Genomic DNA, 15334 nt, shown 5'->3' with positions numbered 1-15334 from the left:
CAATGTAATTGCATACGGACGTATGCGTCGAGGCAAAACTAGGCAGGAGGCGGAACTTCAAATGTGATAGGCAAGACTATGGCGGAGCGGTGTGGAGACGGTGCAATTGGCATATGACGGACATAACTGTTACCCAATGCGCAACCAGTAAGTGCTTGCTACGTCTAATAAGGCGGGGCAAGCAGCTAGACGAGCGATAGCGGTCTTTGGCGCAAACCCAAAGCGAGCCAATAGCAGCGAAGCGTTGCGGGTGGGGGTGGACACCGGGTCGTGAAAGGCAGGAGCACAGTCCAATGAAAGTGGAGAGACAAGAGACGGTGATTCTGGAAGCCATTACGCCACTGCCGCAGACTAGAGGCCCTCTTTGGTGTGGGATCCGACCGGTAGTTGGGGTACGCAATTTGCGTATTATTATTTTTGTTTTGTTTTTTAAAAAAATATTTAATATTTTTGGGAAATATAAATGGGGAGCGAGGAAGGGGCTCCCCCTGAGGGCACTTAGGGCTCCAGCCTCGCTTGAGGCTGGCGGGGCAGTTATCCAGGGTCCCCACCCTCCTGGGCGTTGGGCCTTTCCTGGGTTCCCCTCAGCGCCCTCTGGCGCCCTTTGCCGCCTCCGCCGCCTCCCTCAGCCTTCCCCTCACGCCCATCTTCTCCTTTACCCTGTGCTGGGTTTACCTCAGCAAACTCCCTTCCACGGAATCATAGCATCGTAGAGTTGGGAGGGTATCCCAGGGGTCATCTAGTCCAACCCGCTGCGGTACAGGAATCTCAACTAAAGCATCCCTGACATATTGCCATCCATCAGGGGTCGTCCCCCTCATTCTCCATTAGAAATATTTAATTATTATTTATTTGTTAAATTATTTATTAAACCCTTCACCCGAAGATCGCAGGGCGGTTCACACCCGCCTGCACATATCTTGAAGGTTGGACGTTTCATATCATTCTTCCTCCCTCCTCTCCTCGAAAACCACAAACTTCCTAGCGAAATCATGTTTAATGTACCCTTCCTTTTTCTCTCCCCCACCCCCATATTCATCCTTTTTTCTTCTCCCTCTTAAATTTAAAACTACTTCTTTTTCTTCTCCCCTCAAGAAATCACACTGGCATTTTAAAACAGTATATGTTTTCGTTCCTCCTGCCCAGTATACTCTTGGGTGTCCAGTATGGGTTATCCCTCCATTGAAATCAATGGACACAGGCAAAGCGTAGTTGGATACAGCCCCTAGATTTGATTATTCCTTCCTTCCTTAGAAACTGTTACTTTGTTTCCCCCCTTCCTCTTCTGCTCCCATAAATTAAACAAATACTGTACAGGCAGGTCTCTGCTTACACTGAAGGTTACGATCCAGAGGGGTAGCACGTGTATAGTCAAAACACATTGGGTTCAATGGCAGGTAGGATTGCCAAATGTCCTTTTATTGGACTCCCACCCTCTTAAAAAGTAATAATAACTACCAAGGGTGTACAGCGGGGGGGGGGGGGGGGAGAGAAAATTGCCAAGTGTGTGCAGCTGAATATGCGTAAGTTAAATACTTGCAAGTTGTGAGTTACGTGCATGCATTATATTTCAGTTTTTCTTTATTCCCTGCCCACTCAGAAAATTTGCTGAAATTACACTTTCCGGTGTAATGAAATTTCAGTTTTCACTCCTTTCCTAACATAGGTGCTTTTTCTATTCCAAAATATTGTCTTGTGGTAGGAAACTGCTTTTTTGTAATTATCTTGATTAGCACTATTGGCCCTAGAAATTACTGATTTTTTAAATGGTACAATACTATTCATGTCTACTCAGAGGTAAGCCCTATTTATTTCAGTGGAGCTTACTGCTGGGTGAGTATAGAACTGCAGCCTTAATTTCAGGACTGCACCATCCCAATCTTACTTACTCAGGTGGGACTTCCCATATATGTGTGCATAAAATCACAGCCTTAATAACACAGTCACACATATCCCTTAGATCTGCCTCTCCTGCCATTTTTTATAGTAAATCCAGTACCCCATCATCATGCATACAGGACACTTGGCTCTACAAAACCAATAATGCATACTGTTCCCATTTGCTTTCTGTATTTTAGACCAGCAGCCCCTCTCCCCAGAAAAACCCTTTTGAAACTGATCTTCAAAAAGTTGCCATATAAATCTAATAATTAACTGCTTGCTATTGGCCAAGATGTAGTAACATCTTCCTGCCCAGTCTTTGCAATTTATGGCTTTGAACATACTGATAATTTATAAGTGTATCTCTTGAAGATAATGCTGCCTCCTGGAACAGAAAAAGCCAAACTTTAGTCCTGCTGGGTGTCCTCTGCTGGACTGTATTTGATAACAATGCAAAAGGACGCCTCAGGAAATTTGTGAAGGAGAGATGATCAGTGACCTTTAAGTGCTTCTCAGTAATTTACAGGATTACCTCAGCTTCCTTGGTACGTTTGACTGGTTTTGTGTGTGTGTGTGTGTGAGAGAGAGAAGTTTTATTAGTATGAAAGAGTTGTGTTTTGTTTTGATCTCATTACATCAAGGTTTTAGGAAATTTTATTGAATATTTTTTATTGTTTTCATGTAAACTGGTTATAGAGGTTTTTATTATACTAACCACTTTGGTCACAAGGAATAACCTTGCTTCTCAGCTTTCTCTAGAGTTTAGTTGTTTACTGCAGCCAGATCTGTGTCCTTGGCAGCTGCCTTTCCTTCCCAGACATTCTGCCATCCTGTTTTGTCTCTGGACTTCACCAAGGCCCACAGCACCCAGTTTGTTCTGGGACTTGAACAGACCATGGCAATGGCATCCCCCCCGGCGCCGCCGGCTAAAAAGCGGAAAATGAACTTCTCAGAGCGAGAAGTGGAGATAATTGTGGAGGAGCTTGAGCGGAGCAAGCACCTGCTGATAAACCACTTCAATGCTGGCGTACCACTGGCTGCTAAGGCTGCTGCTTGGCACAACATCTTACGGCGTGTTAATGCTGTTGCCACCTGCCGCCGGGAGCTGACCGAAGTCAAGAAAAAATGGTCTGATCTCAAGACGGAGGTGCGACGCAAGGTGGCACAGGTCCGGGCTGCAATGGAAGGAGGTGGCGATGGCCAGGATGGAGGTGTTGAGGGCCAAGACGCTGAAGATCCAGTAGGAGTCACAGCTGCTCCAGTTATTCTAACTCCCATGCAGCAGCGCATCTGTAACTTGCTGGGAGAAGCCACCATTATTAGCCTGCCTGCTGGAGACATCACTTCAGATGGATCAGAGATACCTATTACTGCTGCAGCCACAACAGTCACCCTTACTCAGAGTGAGTGTGTTGTTTCTTCCTTCCCCATGTTATGCACAATGCTTAACTTAAACATTCAGTGAAATAAAGTTATTTGATTTCTTACATTGTAAGCTAACCTGTGATCCTCAAATGAAGGGAGGTATAGAAATTTGATGGTTAATAATGAAAATACTGTAATGGATAATAAGCCTCCACTTGAAGCATCCATTGGGTTGAGCTAATTCAATTGCTTTCATTTTATTTTCTCAATGCAAACAGCTGAGTCTGTAAATTTTGATAAGCCTGCTTTGCAATGGGGGCTGAATAATTTTGATTGCAACTGTAAGTAGAACTACTGTAATTTTGGATTATAACCCTCAATCTTCTCATTTGTGGTTTGAGTCAAGATTATAGATTTTTCTCACACCACATCTATCTTACCATTGCCAGGCTGTGTTATCACAAACAGTGCCTTGTCAAAACCATTTTGTTTTTGTGCTATTGTCACTGGTTATTTTGCATTTTCTTTCCTTCTTACCTTGTTCTTCTCTGTACCAATCCCTCCAAAAGAGTGAAGATAAAATCTTTGTGAAAACTACAGATTTTTTTAAGGATGCTTTAATTGTTCCAGTTTTTACTATGTAAACTGCTATGTGAAGACCACAGTGGAGTTTGAAATGTAAAGAAAAGCAGAATATATTAAGAAACATATTGGAGAGGGATGAAATTGGATGATGGAACCTTAAAACGCAATTATATGTAATTTGGGTTATAAACATTCATGTTGTTGAGTGGGAAGTCACTAGTTTAGTTGAATTGGAATATAATTGTTGAGTAACAAATGTAACTTTCTATATGGAAAATAGATTAAAATATCATATAAACGTATAAATATTGTAGCTTTAAAAAAAATTCCTTCCTCTTCTTAGTTCCAGCTGAGACAACATACCATAGTTTGGAGGATGGTGTTGTGGAGTACTGCACAACAGAAGCTCCAACCACAGTCACTGCCGAGGCCCCCTTAGAGATGATGGCTCAACCAGCAGAAGTCTCTGTGAAGCCTCAGGAACTGAAGAGCCGCATTGCCCTGAACTCAGCCAAGCTCCTGCAGGAGCAGCGAGTGACCAATCTCCACATGAAAGAGATGGCCCAGAACATCGAGCAGCAAAATGACCTGCTGCAGATGATCCGCCGCTCTCAGGAAGTACAGGCATGTGCACAAGAGCGCCAAGCCCAGGCCATGGAAGGGATGCAGGCTGCTCTGAATGCTCTTGTGCAGATCCTTCGCCCCATGATTAAGGACTTCCGTCGGTTTCTACAGAGCAATGCTCCTGCTCCTTAAGTGGCCTCAGACCCCAGCAGAGCAGCCCAAAACGGACAAGATGACATCATTCAATGAAATAAAATAGACAAAATGGCATCATTCGATGAAAAGAAATGGACAACATGGCATCATGCAATGAAATGAAGCCTTCCAGGCACAGACTTGATCAAGAGAATGAGCAGGGTATTTATTTGTATTTGCCAGTGTCTGCAAACTGATTCAGTGCCTGCCTTTTTTAGCTGAAAACCTATTCTGGATTATTTCTACATAACATAGTAACTAACAATAAAAATAATTGCAGGGCAGTCAGAGGTGGGCTAGCACCTTTGTCTGAAAGAGCGTTCTGTGTCGACAATCTGTAACTCTTACTGCCTTGCCTGATTGGTCTAACTTGGCGGTCCCCAAACTAAGGCCTGGGGGCCAGATGCGGCCCAATCGCCTTCTAAATGTGGCCCGCAGACAGTCTGGGAATCAGCGTGTTTTTACATGAGTAGAATATGTGCTTTTATTTTAAATGCATCTCTGGGTTATTTGTGGGACATAGGAATTCGTTCATTATTATTTTTTCCCCAAAATATAGTCCAGCTCCCCACAAGGTCTGAGGGACAGTGGACTGGCCCCCTGCTGAAATTGTTTGCTGACCTCTGGTCTAACTGGTGTTACAATACTTTTTTTTCTAAAATAAAAAGCTTCAAACATTTGGTTACGGCTATCATCCCTAGCCATTGCTGCCTGAGGCTGATGGGAGTTTTATTCAAAAACATATGGGAGGCACCAGATTAGAAAAGGCTGTTTTAGCTTTTTTCTCACAGGAAAAGCACTCCAAATTTTATTCATGGCTAACAATAAGTGTTGGAAATCCTGGACACCAAGACTCAAGTTTAGGACAAGTACTCTAGTGAGAGCCCCAGCAGAGATATAACATGGCCAAAAAAAAACATGCAGCAAAGAAAAGTGTGGTAATGTTAAATCTTTAAAATGTGAACTTTCCCATGAATCCTACTCCCCAGGACACAGATAGACCACATATTTGGTAAGTTATATAAACATTTTGCATACAAAACTTTAAAGATAAGATTCATGAGCTTTTCCATACCAGTAAGAAAAACTTGCACAGACAATAAAATGTTGCTTGGTTACAAGATGGTACAAGTTCCTTAACAACTGGTGTAGGAAAAATGCCAGTTGCAGACTCCATTCTTGTCTGAAACAAAAGAGGCTGGTTAAAGCCATGTTGCTGAGCTGGAGGAACTAGCTCAATCCTCGTTACACACAGAATTCACATGCAGGCTGAGTATAACAAAAGGTTTGGTTGCCCATTTCCATCCCCCAACATAAGGGTAAGCAACATGGGCTAAACATGACAGGACGGCTTAATCCATTGCATTAACCCCTTCATGCATGAATTCCATTCAAGAATGCTGGTTATATGACGCTGGTTACCCAACAGGAAGAAGCTAAGTAGAAAGTGTTGACAGCTGTCTCAATCAGTATATAACCCAATACAAAATAAAAAATTCCTTCCAGTAGCACCTTAGAGGCCAACTAAGTTTGTTCTTGGTATGACCAAGAACAAACATGGTCTCTAAGGTGCTACTGGAATGAATTTTTTATTTTGTTTTGACTATGGCAGACCAACATGGCTACCCACCTGTACGTTGAAGTATATAACCCAGTTTCAGCTGGGTATTTAGCTTCAGATTGAATTGTTAACCAATTCAGCCTCAGGAACTACAGAGACTGGCTCTGCCTGTCATGGGTTCCACCTACTGTTTGGGTTGCCTGACATTTGACAGACTGTATACCTCAGTAGCAGAGTACTTCCTTTGCATATATAACAGTGATGGGGCATATCAGGACCTCCAGGTGTTCTGGGACTTCCATCGTCCCCAGCCCAATGTTCAAGGATAATGGTAAATTGAATTCAGCAACACCCTTTTAGCACCATTTAGTAGATGGCAGGAAAGGCCTTTTTCCTCAGACCTGGAAGAGCAGCTGCCAGACACAAGTACAGTAGTAGAAAAATTTGGGGTGCATGGACAAATACAGTAGTCTCATCTGGTGAGGCTATTTGTCCTATTCCTGCCCAATTCCATTTCTGACCTGCTGGTGGTGCTATCCATCCATTCTTGTCTTATTTTTGAAAGGGAAAAGCTGTTCCCCCTTCAAAGTAGAATGAACAACATAAAAACCTTAGCTAAATTTGAGGACTTTATTTAACTGTAAGCAGTATTGCTAAATAAAATATGCAGTCTGACATATGGAGAGGCCTAGAGCTGCAGTGGTACAGCTACCGTGCTGTTGGTGAATCTGAGCAAAGATTTTACAACTGGCTAGGTTTGTGCCACCATACTATATTGTTTTCAATTACCTGATTTATTTTGTATAGTGAAGCACCATAGAGAAAATCTGATCAAGCCAAGAGCATGGCAAAACAAGTCTTTTACCATCAGGTATTGGAAACCTCCAGATGCTTTGGACTCCAACTCCCATAAATTCTGGACGTTGACCATGCTAGCTGAGGCTGATGGGAGTTGGAATTTCAATACATTTGTAGGTCACCACACTGGCTGCCCCAATTTACTGTGTCTCTTACATTGGAGGAAAGGTTAGGTGCTGAGTTTACTGATTCAATTCAAAGGGGGGGGGATGAGAGTTCTCATACACACACCACAAGGTACACATAAACATCCCTTGACACATGACAACACACTTCACAGCTGGTACACAGGTGCTGTGACTGCAAGGTGACTGGCCTAGGAGTTTAGAGTGAGGAGGATATAGCAGGACTCTGGCATCAAATGTGTCATGCTGTTCCAGCTGGATGCAAAGTTTGTGTTGCACAAAATACGCTGGTTTTTTTGCCCATGCTATTACAGAGGAGGCTGATCCATTAGGACAAAGGGGCACGGCCCAGCCAACTACAGTCTGCCCCTCAGGCCTGTCCTCACCTACCTGCCAGTGTGGCAGTGGTTATCAGTTTTCTCCTCCTCCTTAGTCTCAGTATTGCCCTTGTACAGCTCGGGGGGGGGGGGGAGGAGGACAAAGCTAGAATTAGTTGGCTCTGCCTGTCACTGGCTCTGACTCCACCTACTGTTGGCCTCCACCTTAACCCACACCATGTGAGTTGCACTGGGCGAAAGCCATTTCTGGGCTCTTATTTCCCCAGCTATTGCTACCCTCCTAAGCACATACTTAGTTTGCCTGTTGGGTAATCCAGCATTGTTTGGGAGCCGGCCATCTGGCAAATACCCTGGTCCCAAACCATTTAGAGTTTTATGATTGGCACCTTGAATTGAGTCTGGAAATTTATGGGGAGCCAACCCAGGTTGAGTGATATGTTCCTAATGGTTACTCCCCAGAAAACACTGTTACTAAATACAGTAAATTAATGTGGCCTTTCAGTAGCGTCCTATGCATACTGACAGCAAACTCAATTATCTAGCCATGGATTGTTATGTAAATAAAGCAGCGCTATTCATACCCAACCTTGATGACACAACCTTGATGGCAGAAAGTGAGGAGGAATTAAAGAACCTTTTACTGAGGGTGAAAGAGAATAGCATAAAATATGATCTGAAGCTCAACAACAACAAAAACTAAGATCATGGCCACTGGTCCCATCACCTCCTGGCAAATAGAAGGGAAAGAAATGGAGGCAGTGAGAGATTTTACTTTCTTGGGTTCCATGATCACTGCAGATGGTGACAGCAGTCACGAAATTAAAAGATGCCTGCTTCTTGGGAGAAAAACAATGACAAACCTAGATGGCATCTTAAAAAACAGAAACATCACCTTGCCGACAAAGGTCCGTATAGTTAAAGCTATGGTTTTCCCAGTAGTGATGTATGGAAGTGAGAACTGGACCATAAAGAAGGCTGATTGCTGAAGAATTTATGCTTTTGAATTATGGGGGTGGAGGAGACTCCTGAGGGTCCCATGGACTGCAAGAAGATCAAACCTATCCATTCTGAAGGAAATCAGCCCTGAGTGTTCACTGGAAGGACAGATCCTGAAGCTGAGGCTCCAGTACTTTGGCCACCTCATGAGAAGAGAAGACTCCCTGGAAAAGACCCTGATGTTGGGAAAGATGGAGGGCACAAGGAGAAGGAGACGACAGAGGTGGAGATGGTTGGACAGTGTTCTTGAACCTACCAACATGAGTCTGATCAAACTGCGGGAGACAGTGGAAGACAGGAGTGCCTGGCGTGCTCCGGTCCATGGGGTCACAAAGAGTCGGACACGACTGATAGGGAAAAGTTCCAGCCGTCACCTTCCCCCACCGCTATGTCTCCCTGGTAGCGAGTGCGGGACTATTAAACCCGCTAAAAACCCCGACGATGAGCGGGGCATCCCTTTCCCCTTTTCCTACCATTTCCCTTTCACACTAGTCACACAAGCACCCACATAAACCCTCGCGATAAAGGGTTCCCCCTAAAAGCCCCAATCTGCGCCCCAAAAAGCGCTCCTGTCAAAAGCGCTCCTCATACGCGCCATTTTCTCAATGAACGGCAAACCCACCAATCAGAAGCATGCATTCAGCCCAGCCTGCAAAATGGAACGTTCAGCTCAGCTACTGTGATGTACTCAACACCTTCACGCTTGACTGCACGCTAAGTGGGTATTGACAGGCTCCCTGCTGCGAGAACAATGGAACTGAAACTAAAATGTATCCAGCTAGGGAAGTTATTAATTATAACTTGTAACAATGTAGCAACTGGACAATTTGGACTCTGGGTGGCCTGTTTGACAGCTCAATATGTTTATTATTGTAAAAATCCATAACTCCTGAATGCAATATCCGATTTGCTCGATTCTGGTGTCTATCTTCTCCTTAGGAGATGGTCTTTCCATCCCCTCAGTCCCCGCCATCCTCCGATCATCAGAAGTTTATTATTCTGATACAGTATGATTTTTGGACTTCCATCTCAGTGACTTTCATAATCCTTTAAGCGAGAGATCACGTACTCATCCAGGTGCAAGAGGAAATGCACCCCTCCCGGTAATCCACCCAAGCACTCTCCAATCAGTTGCCATGGTAGCAGACATCCTCCCAGGAGTTTCCTATTGTTCTCTCCCAGTGGAAACTCTCAATGTATATTGCACCCACCCTAAATCCATTCACCGGTTCCTGCCATCCTTCCTGATATGTAAAACTTGTTTACCTGTATGTAAATCTGGCTAGAACCTCCTCTCTCCCCCTCCCTTCTCTGACGTTTCTATGATGTATTTCGCTATGTATTCTGGGCAATCGCGGGAACTTTTAAAAGTCCGTGACACCCTTTGTTCGGGGTTCGGATCCTCCTGAACCTTGTTGCGCAATAAACTCCTTTGCTTTTGCTCCAATCTCTGGCTGGTCTCCATTGCCTCCGCAGCGAACCATGGGCTTCCTCCGTAGGACCGGGAGCTGAGCAGCCTCGACCCGGTAATTTCCGTAACACGACTAAACAACTAAACAACAATTCATACCCAAGAGTGAGGGCAGCTTGAAAAAGCCCACAGAGGCTCAATGGCCACAGAATGCTGAATAATGAAAAATCAGGGGGTAGGGGGAATGGAATGGAGTAGCTTGGGAAAGGACATGGTTGGCAGGTTCGCTGCACTGCAACGTTTTGTGGTAGGTCCCACAAGCTAATGAAAAATACAAGAGAACTGAAGAGTTGCACATAGTCTGTTATCAACTTAAGCTGAGAAAATACAAACTTAGGGTCACTCACTGTCATAGAATAATCCTCCTAGTGGGGGGTACATAGATGCATATACTGTATTCACAGTTTTGCAGAGCTTTCTACAGCACTTACATCTCAACTGATGAGGGCAACCACTCACCCACCCACCCATCAAATAAACTAGGTGGCCCTTTCTCACATTCCAAATCAGGGAGAAAAGGGTCACCATTATGACACATGACATAGGCAGGCCAACTTCCCTGGAAGGGAGAAAATTGCTTGGAGCAACTGAATATAAAGAGTTTAGGGGCAGTGGGGCAAAGTTTATTTTTGAAATACAATTCATTACATTCTGCCCCCCCCCAAAAAAAATACTTGGCTTTTTTTGTTGGTGTATTCTGCATTGTGTCATTTATGTAATAACAGTGCATTAGTGGTGAATATATACTGTGGACACATCATTCCAGTTCATGATTAATTCAGCAAGAAGTTGTTGGACATGCAGTGATGGGGCGGTGGGGGGAAGCAGTATGTCCATTCCAAAACACTCTCTCTCTCTCTCTCTCTCTCTCTCTCTCTCTCTCTCTCTTTCAAGTAACATTTTTTACAGATGTTTTGTGAGACATTAGGAAGAAAAGGGGGAGAAAGGTGGAGGGGGGAAGGATGAGTGGGGGTGGGTTCAGGTGGCAATGTTTCTATTTTACTTAATATATGTGGGGTTTTGTGTCAGCGTCGCTTGTACAGGTTCTTTGCTATTCACTTGCGTTCCTTTGGTGGTGAGAGAGGTTGGGGTTGGCCTAGGGTGTGGTTGTTCATTTGTTATTGGCTGTAGTGATCTTTGTTTTCATGTGTGAGTGGGGTGTGTGTGTGCGTTTTGGATCAGGTTAGCTATATTGATTTGTATGCTGTTGGTGGGTTTTTGTCATTGTCAGTTTTAGTTTATTGGTTAATTTTTCTAGTAAGGCACTGCAGGCATCATCTTGAGCACAAATCCTCATGCATGAACAATAAACAGGACATCTGGAGCTACAAGAGGGGAGCATTTTCCCAACAGCAGCCAGTTACAAAGGATAGTGCATGTACCTAGGGATGCAGAGAGCTCACTGATGCGTGATCAATGAACAAGCTGGATCACAAAAATCACCACCCAAGAGAAAAACTCCCCTGCTAGTAGCCTAGTTTAGCTTAAGGAAAAGGGACCAAATGGTTTTTTCAGACCACCAGGGTTAGGAAGAGACTCAACATGTAGCAGGTGCATTGAAAGGAAGCAGGCAGGACCACTGTAGGAACTTCAACCCCATCCTGGAGACCAGAAGTGCCAACCACCAGTGCCTTTTTTTCATATGTGAAGACTGGCATTTCTCCCCAATATCTAGTCTCAACCAATCCTGTCCTCAGCCTAAACTGCATGAAGGATGGCTTTCCTGAAGTACATAACAATGTGTATAAAGATTGTGGGAAAGTATGGGTTAAAATGCATATAAAACATATAAAAGGCAACATCATAAAAATTCATTGCACTATATTAGGCAAAACTGCACACAAACGTTTTATTATATAAAATATTTCATTATTTTCATTTTTAATTGTTAATTAAATATGGTGGGGGACATGTCGTGCTCCTTCAGCACTCAGCTCTCACCTGTAGTTCCTATAAGCTGGAGGCCACATGCCGTTTCTTGAGACAGGTGGATGTCAACTACAGTCACTTTTCTAGTTGCCTTTTTATGGAGAAAGCCTTCCCATTTTCTCTTTATTTTTTCACCCTACTTGAAACAGACTTCATACCTACCTAATATTTTGCAAGCTACCTTTACATTCAAAACAACTTAGCTTGAAGTGTAAAATATTGATTCCCAACTCACATTGTTGCCTAGACCTTTAATTTAATTTTGGTTTTTCTGGTCACCAAGTATTTATTTATTTATTTATTGCATTCTCTTTTTAAAACCCTTATCTTGGTATTTTCTTAAACTTTCAGTTTGAATTTTTAAATCATCATTCGGGGACTTTTTTAAAAGTCCACCATCACTCCACAACTTACTGTCTCTCTTTTTATTAGGATTTCTTCTTCAGCCTTTAACTTTCTTTCAATTTCTTTCTGTATTTAAAACTTTTTGCCTTTCCTAACACTTTTTAGAAAGAGATACCTAAGGTAGATTTACTTATTTATACATAAAAAAAAAAATCCAAACCTACCCTTTTTGGGAACATGGCAGCTTAAAACAAGAATTTAAAAAGCAGAATACCACACTAAGATATATTAAAATGATCAAGCAATAAAATACATTTAAAATGCAGTAGATAAAATCCACAGCACTAATATCCATTTAAAATAAAAATGGGTGGTCTCTGTTTTTTATGGTTCATTTAAAACGGATTCTACCTTTTGCATCCTTATTGTACGCCGCTTAAAAACTGCAGTGTTAAGCAGTATATAAATGGCTGAATTAAGTAAATAAGATGAACTGTATCTCCTTTTTTAATGTTTAAGCTGTAATTAATATTTCAGTAACGTAAAATCCCCCAGGTTCCCTTTAGAAAAAAATCACTTTAATTTTTCAAGAGAAAGCCCTTCTATGCTGCTTTTAGTTTCATTTTAAAGCCCATTTCATCTTCTCTAGCCTCCCTCTCCTAACATCTCTGGCTAGTACGGTAATTACAGATCCTGCAGATCTGACAAAGGTTAGCGCTATGACTAGTACAGTACTGCAGACCGGGGTAGGCCAACTCCCTAGAACGTGCTTGCTCCTTCCACCACATGCTGATCACAATAACACAAAAAATAGTTCCTTGCAACGTTGACACAATGCATACACAGATGTGTTCATTTTCAGTGAGTGACCACTGCTTTGGTGGGAGATTAGCATTCATTTCCCATATTAATATGTTCCGGAAATAACTAAGAGAATTTCACAAAGTTTCTTAGGTTGCCTTTTTGTTAGGACAACAGCCCATCTCCCCAGTTCTCTAAATTTGATCTTAACTTAAATGATTCTTGAAATGACTGGGCAGTCCTATGCATGTTGACTCAGATATTACTCTTGGTATATTCTGTGCACCATGTTCAGTGCTTTTTTCTGGGGAGGACACGGGTATGCATACTGTTATGTATTGAAGTTCTCACCCTTGGCCACTAGGGGTGTGTGTATATAGTTCATTCTGCTGCAGTTTTCACTCAGGTCCGCACATGCAAATGAGAGATTGAAAGTGACGTTCAGGGATTGGGTAACTACAGAAAGTTGTTACTGTTGCTTGTAGCTGAGTTTTATATAAGCTGGCTGCTGAGCCCTTCAGCTCGCTTCTGTTGCAGCCTGAGAATAAACAAGAGCTGCTTGAAAGTCACTGTGTCATCTGCTGTGTCCACCCACTACTTAACACATACCCCTAAACATTTTGTGAATCTAAGTTTGGCCTCATTAAGGGGCAGTATTTCAATATGAATAGGAAAATGAGAGTACCCCTAAACATTTTTTTTTAAAGAAAAAAAGCACTGGCCATGTTCATCAACCCATTTGAGCTAGTGGGTTCAATGTTGCGGAAGTTCCATGGGCACCAGTCCCAAAATGGCAGCAGGGAGACATGACATACCATATTTTCCGGTGTATAAGACGACTGGGCGTATAAGACGACCCCCAACTTTTCCAGTAAAAATATAGTTTGAGATATATAGTTTGAAATATAGTTTCAGTGAAGGATAGGCGTGCCTGGCGTGCTCTGGTCCATGGGGTCACGAAGAGTCGGACACGACTGAACGACTGAACAACAACATACTTGACTGCAGATTCTTCACCCGGCGTATAAGATGACCCCTGACTTTTGAGAAGATTTTCCTGGATTAAAAAATAGTCTTATACGCCAGAATATACAGTAATACAAAATAGCTGCCACAACTAAAAGAGCAGCAAAAACAGACAGGGCCACAAAATTGTGTGGGGATACCTCCTTCCACCCCAAATTACTGAGGGTAAATACCACTGCAATCACTCATAGAGCACTCTTTGCACCTCTCTCCTCTGCTTCAAACACTTGCTCTCTTTTAGGAAGATTTATGCCCATTGTAAGACACCTCTCCAGTCATGGCCACAACAGCACCCACATACTCTGCCCACAGCTCCAATACCCCTCCTGCACCAGCCTTCTCACTCACCTACATGGAATTTCTGGTCACCTATGGCTACTGGGCAAGTTGTTAAATACAAGGCTGGCCCATGTCTTGTTATTGCTTTCCATTGTTTACCCAATAGGCACACATTCCAATGTCCCAAATACCGTATTTTTCGCTCAATAGGACGCTCCGGACCATAGGGCGCACCTCATTTTTAGAGGAGGAAACAAGGGAAAAAATATTTTTCTGGTTTTCCTCCTCTAAAAGCCCTGTTTTGTTTTTTGTTTTGTTTTTGAGGATCAGCTAAAAGTTTTGCAGCTTTTTTGCAAAGGGAAAAGCCCTAGGGGTTTTTTTTGGTTTTTTTTTTTTTTTTTTTTTTTTTTGAGGATCAGCTAAAGGTTTTGCAGCTTTTTTTGCAAAGGGGGAAAATCAAAGCTCCTTTTGCAAAGGAGGCAAAGCAAAGAGGAAAAGCCCCATTTTTATGGGGTTTAACTCACATTTCTGAAAAATCTTAAGGAAAGGGAGCCATTTCTACTGTTTCCAGACAGATAATCTAATCAGCCAGTCACATGTCCTGGGGAAACAAACAACCTCCCTCTGCAGCACATTCAACAAAGGAGGGCGGGGCTGAAAGGGAGCCGGGGACTCTTATCTCTCTCCCGATCTCTTGCTGATCAGCTGCTGAGCAGGTCCTTTCAACACTCCCTTTTCTCTTTGTAAAATAAAAAGCACAATCTGCTTTTGGCCCCTGGGCAATTCAGCTCCAGGGAGCACCATTCGCTCCGCACAGGTATTTCCCCTTACTTTTTAGGAGGAAAAAAGTGCTCTTATGGAGCAAAAAATATGGTACTACCACACCTAAGCCTTCACACCCTGAAGGGTCTTTTTTCTAAATGCAGGAGTGGGCATAAAATGTGGCCTCCAGACCTCTCCAGAGGCCTTTCCAGAACTCTTTCCAGGTCAAACCCTCACTTGTCCTGCTTCATAC

At 43.1% G+C, this 15334-nt stretch overlaps 1 protein-coding gene across 2 annotated transcripts; it reads left to right on the top strand.

The window, feature by feature from the left end:
* Positions 1-219: 219 nt before the first annotated feature.
* Positions 220-4836, top strand: NAIF1 (nuclear apoptosis inducing factor 1). 2 transcript variants are annotated; one of them, XM_033138030.1, is made up of 3 exons: positions 220-392; positions 2641-3284; positions 4175-4836. In XM_033138030.1, the coding sequence occupies exons 2-3, from the start codon at positions 2777-2779 to the stop codon at positions 4585-4587; spliced, it is 921 nt and encodes a 306-aa protein (XP_032993921.1). In that variant the 5' UTR covers positions 220-392; positions 2641-2776; the 3' UTR covers positions 4588-4836. The 2 variants fall into 2 exon arrangements, with proteins under 2 accessions (XP_032993921.1, XP_032993922.1); XM_033138031.1 differs by having other exon boundaries at positions 2631-3284.
* The last annotated feature ends 10498 nt before the right edge of the window (positions 4837-15334 follow it).

This window comes from Lacerta agilis, chromosome Z (assembly GCF_009819535.1).
Source record: "Lacerta agilis isolate rLacAgi1 chromosome Z, rLacAgi1.pri, whole genome shotgun sequence".
Taxonomy (NCBI): Eukaryota; Metazoa; Chordata; class Lepidosauria; order Squamata; family Lacertidae; genus Lacerta; species Lacerta agilis.
Note: the sequence above shows the minus strand (reverse complement) of the source record. Positions and strands in the feature narration are given on the sequence as shown.

Bases quoted from the DNA above. Each gene is read 5' to 3' on its own strand.
- NAIF1 (XM_033138030.1), top strand. From the start codon at position 2,777: ATGGCAATGGCATCCCCCCCGGCGCCGCCGGCTAAAAAGCGGAAAATG. The intron at 3,285-4,174 runs GTGAGTGTGTTG...TCCTCTTCTTAG, and splicing joins AACAGTCACCCTTACTCAGA to TTCCAGCTGAGACAACATAC.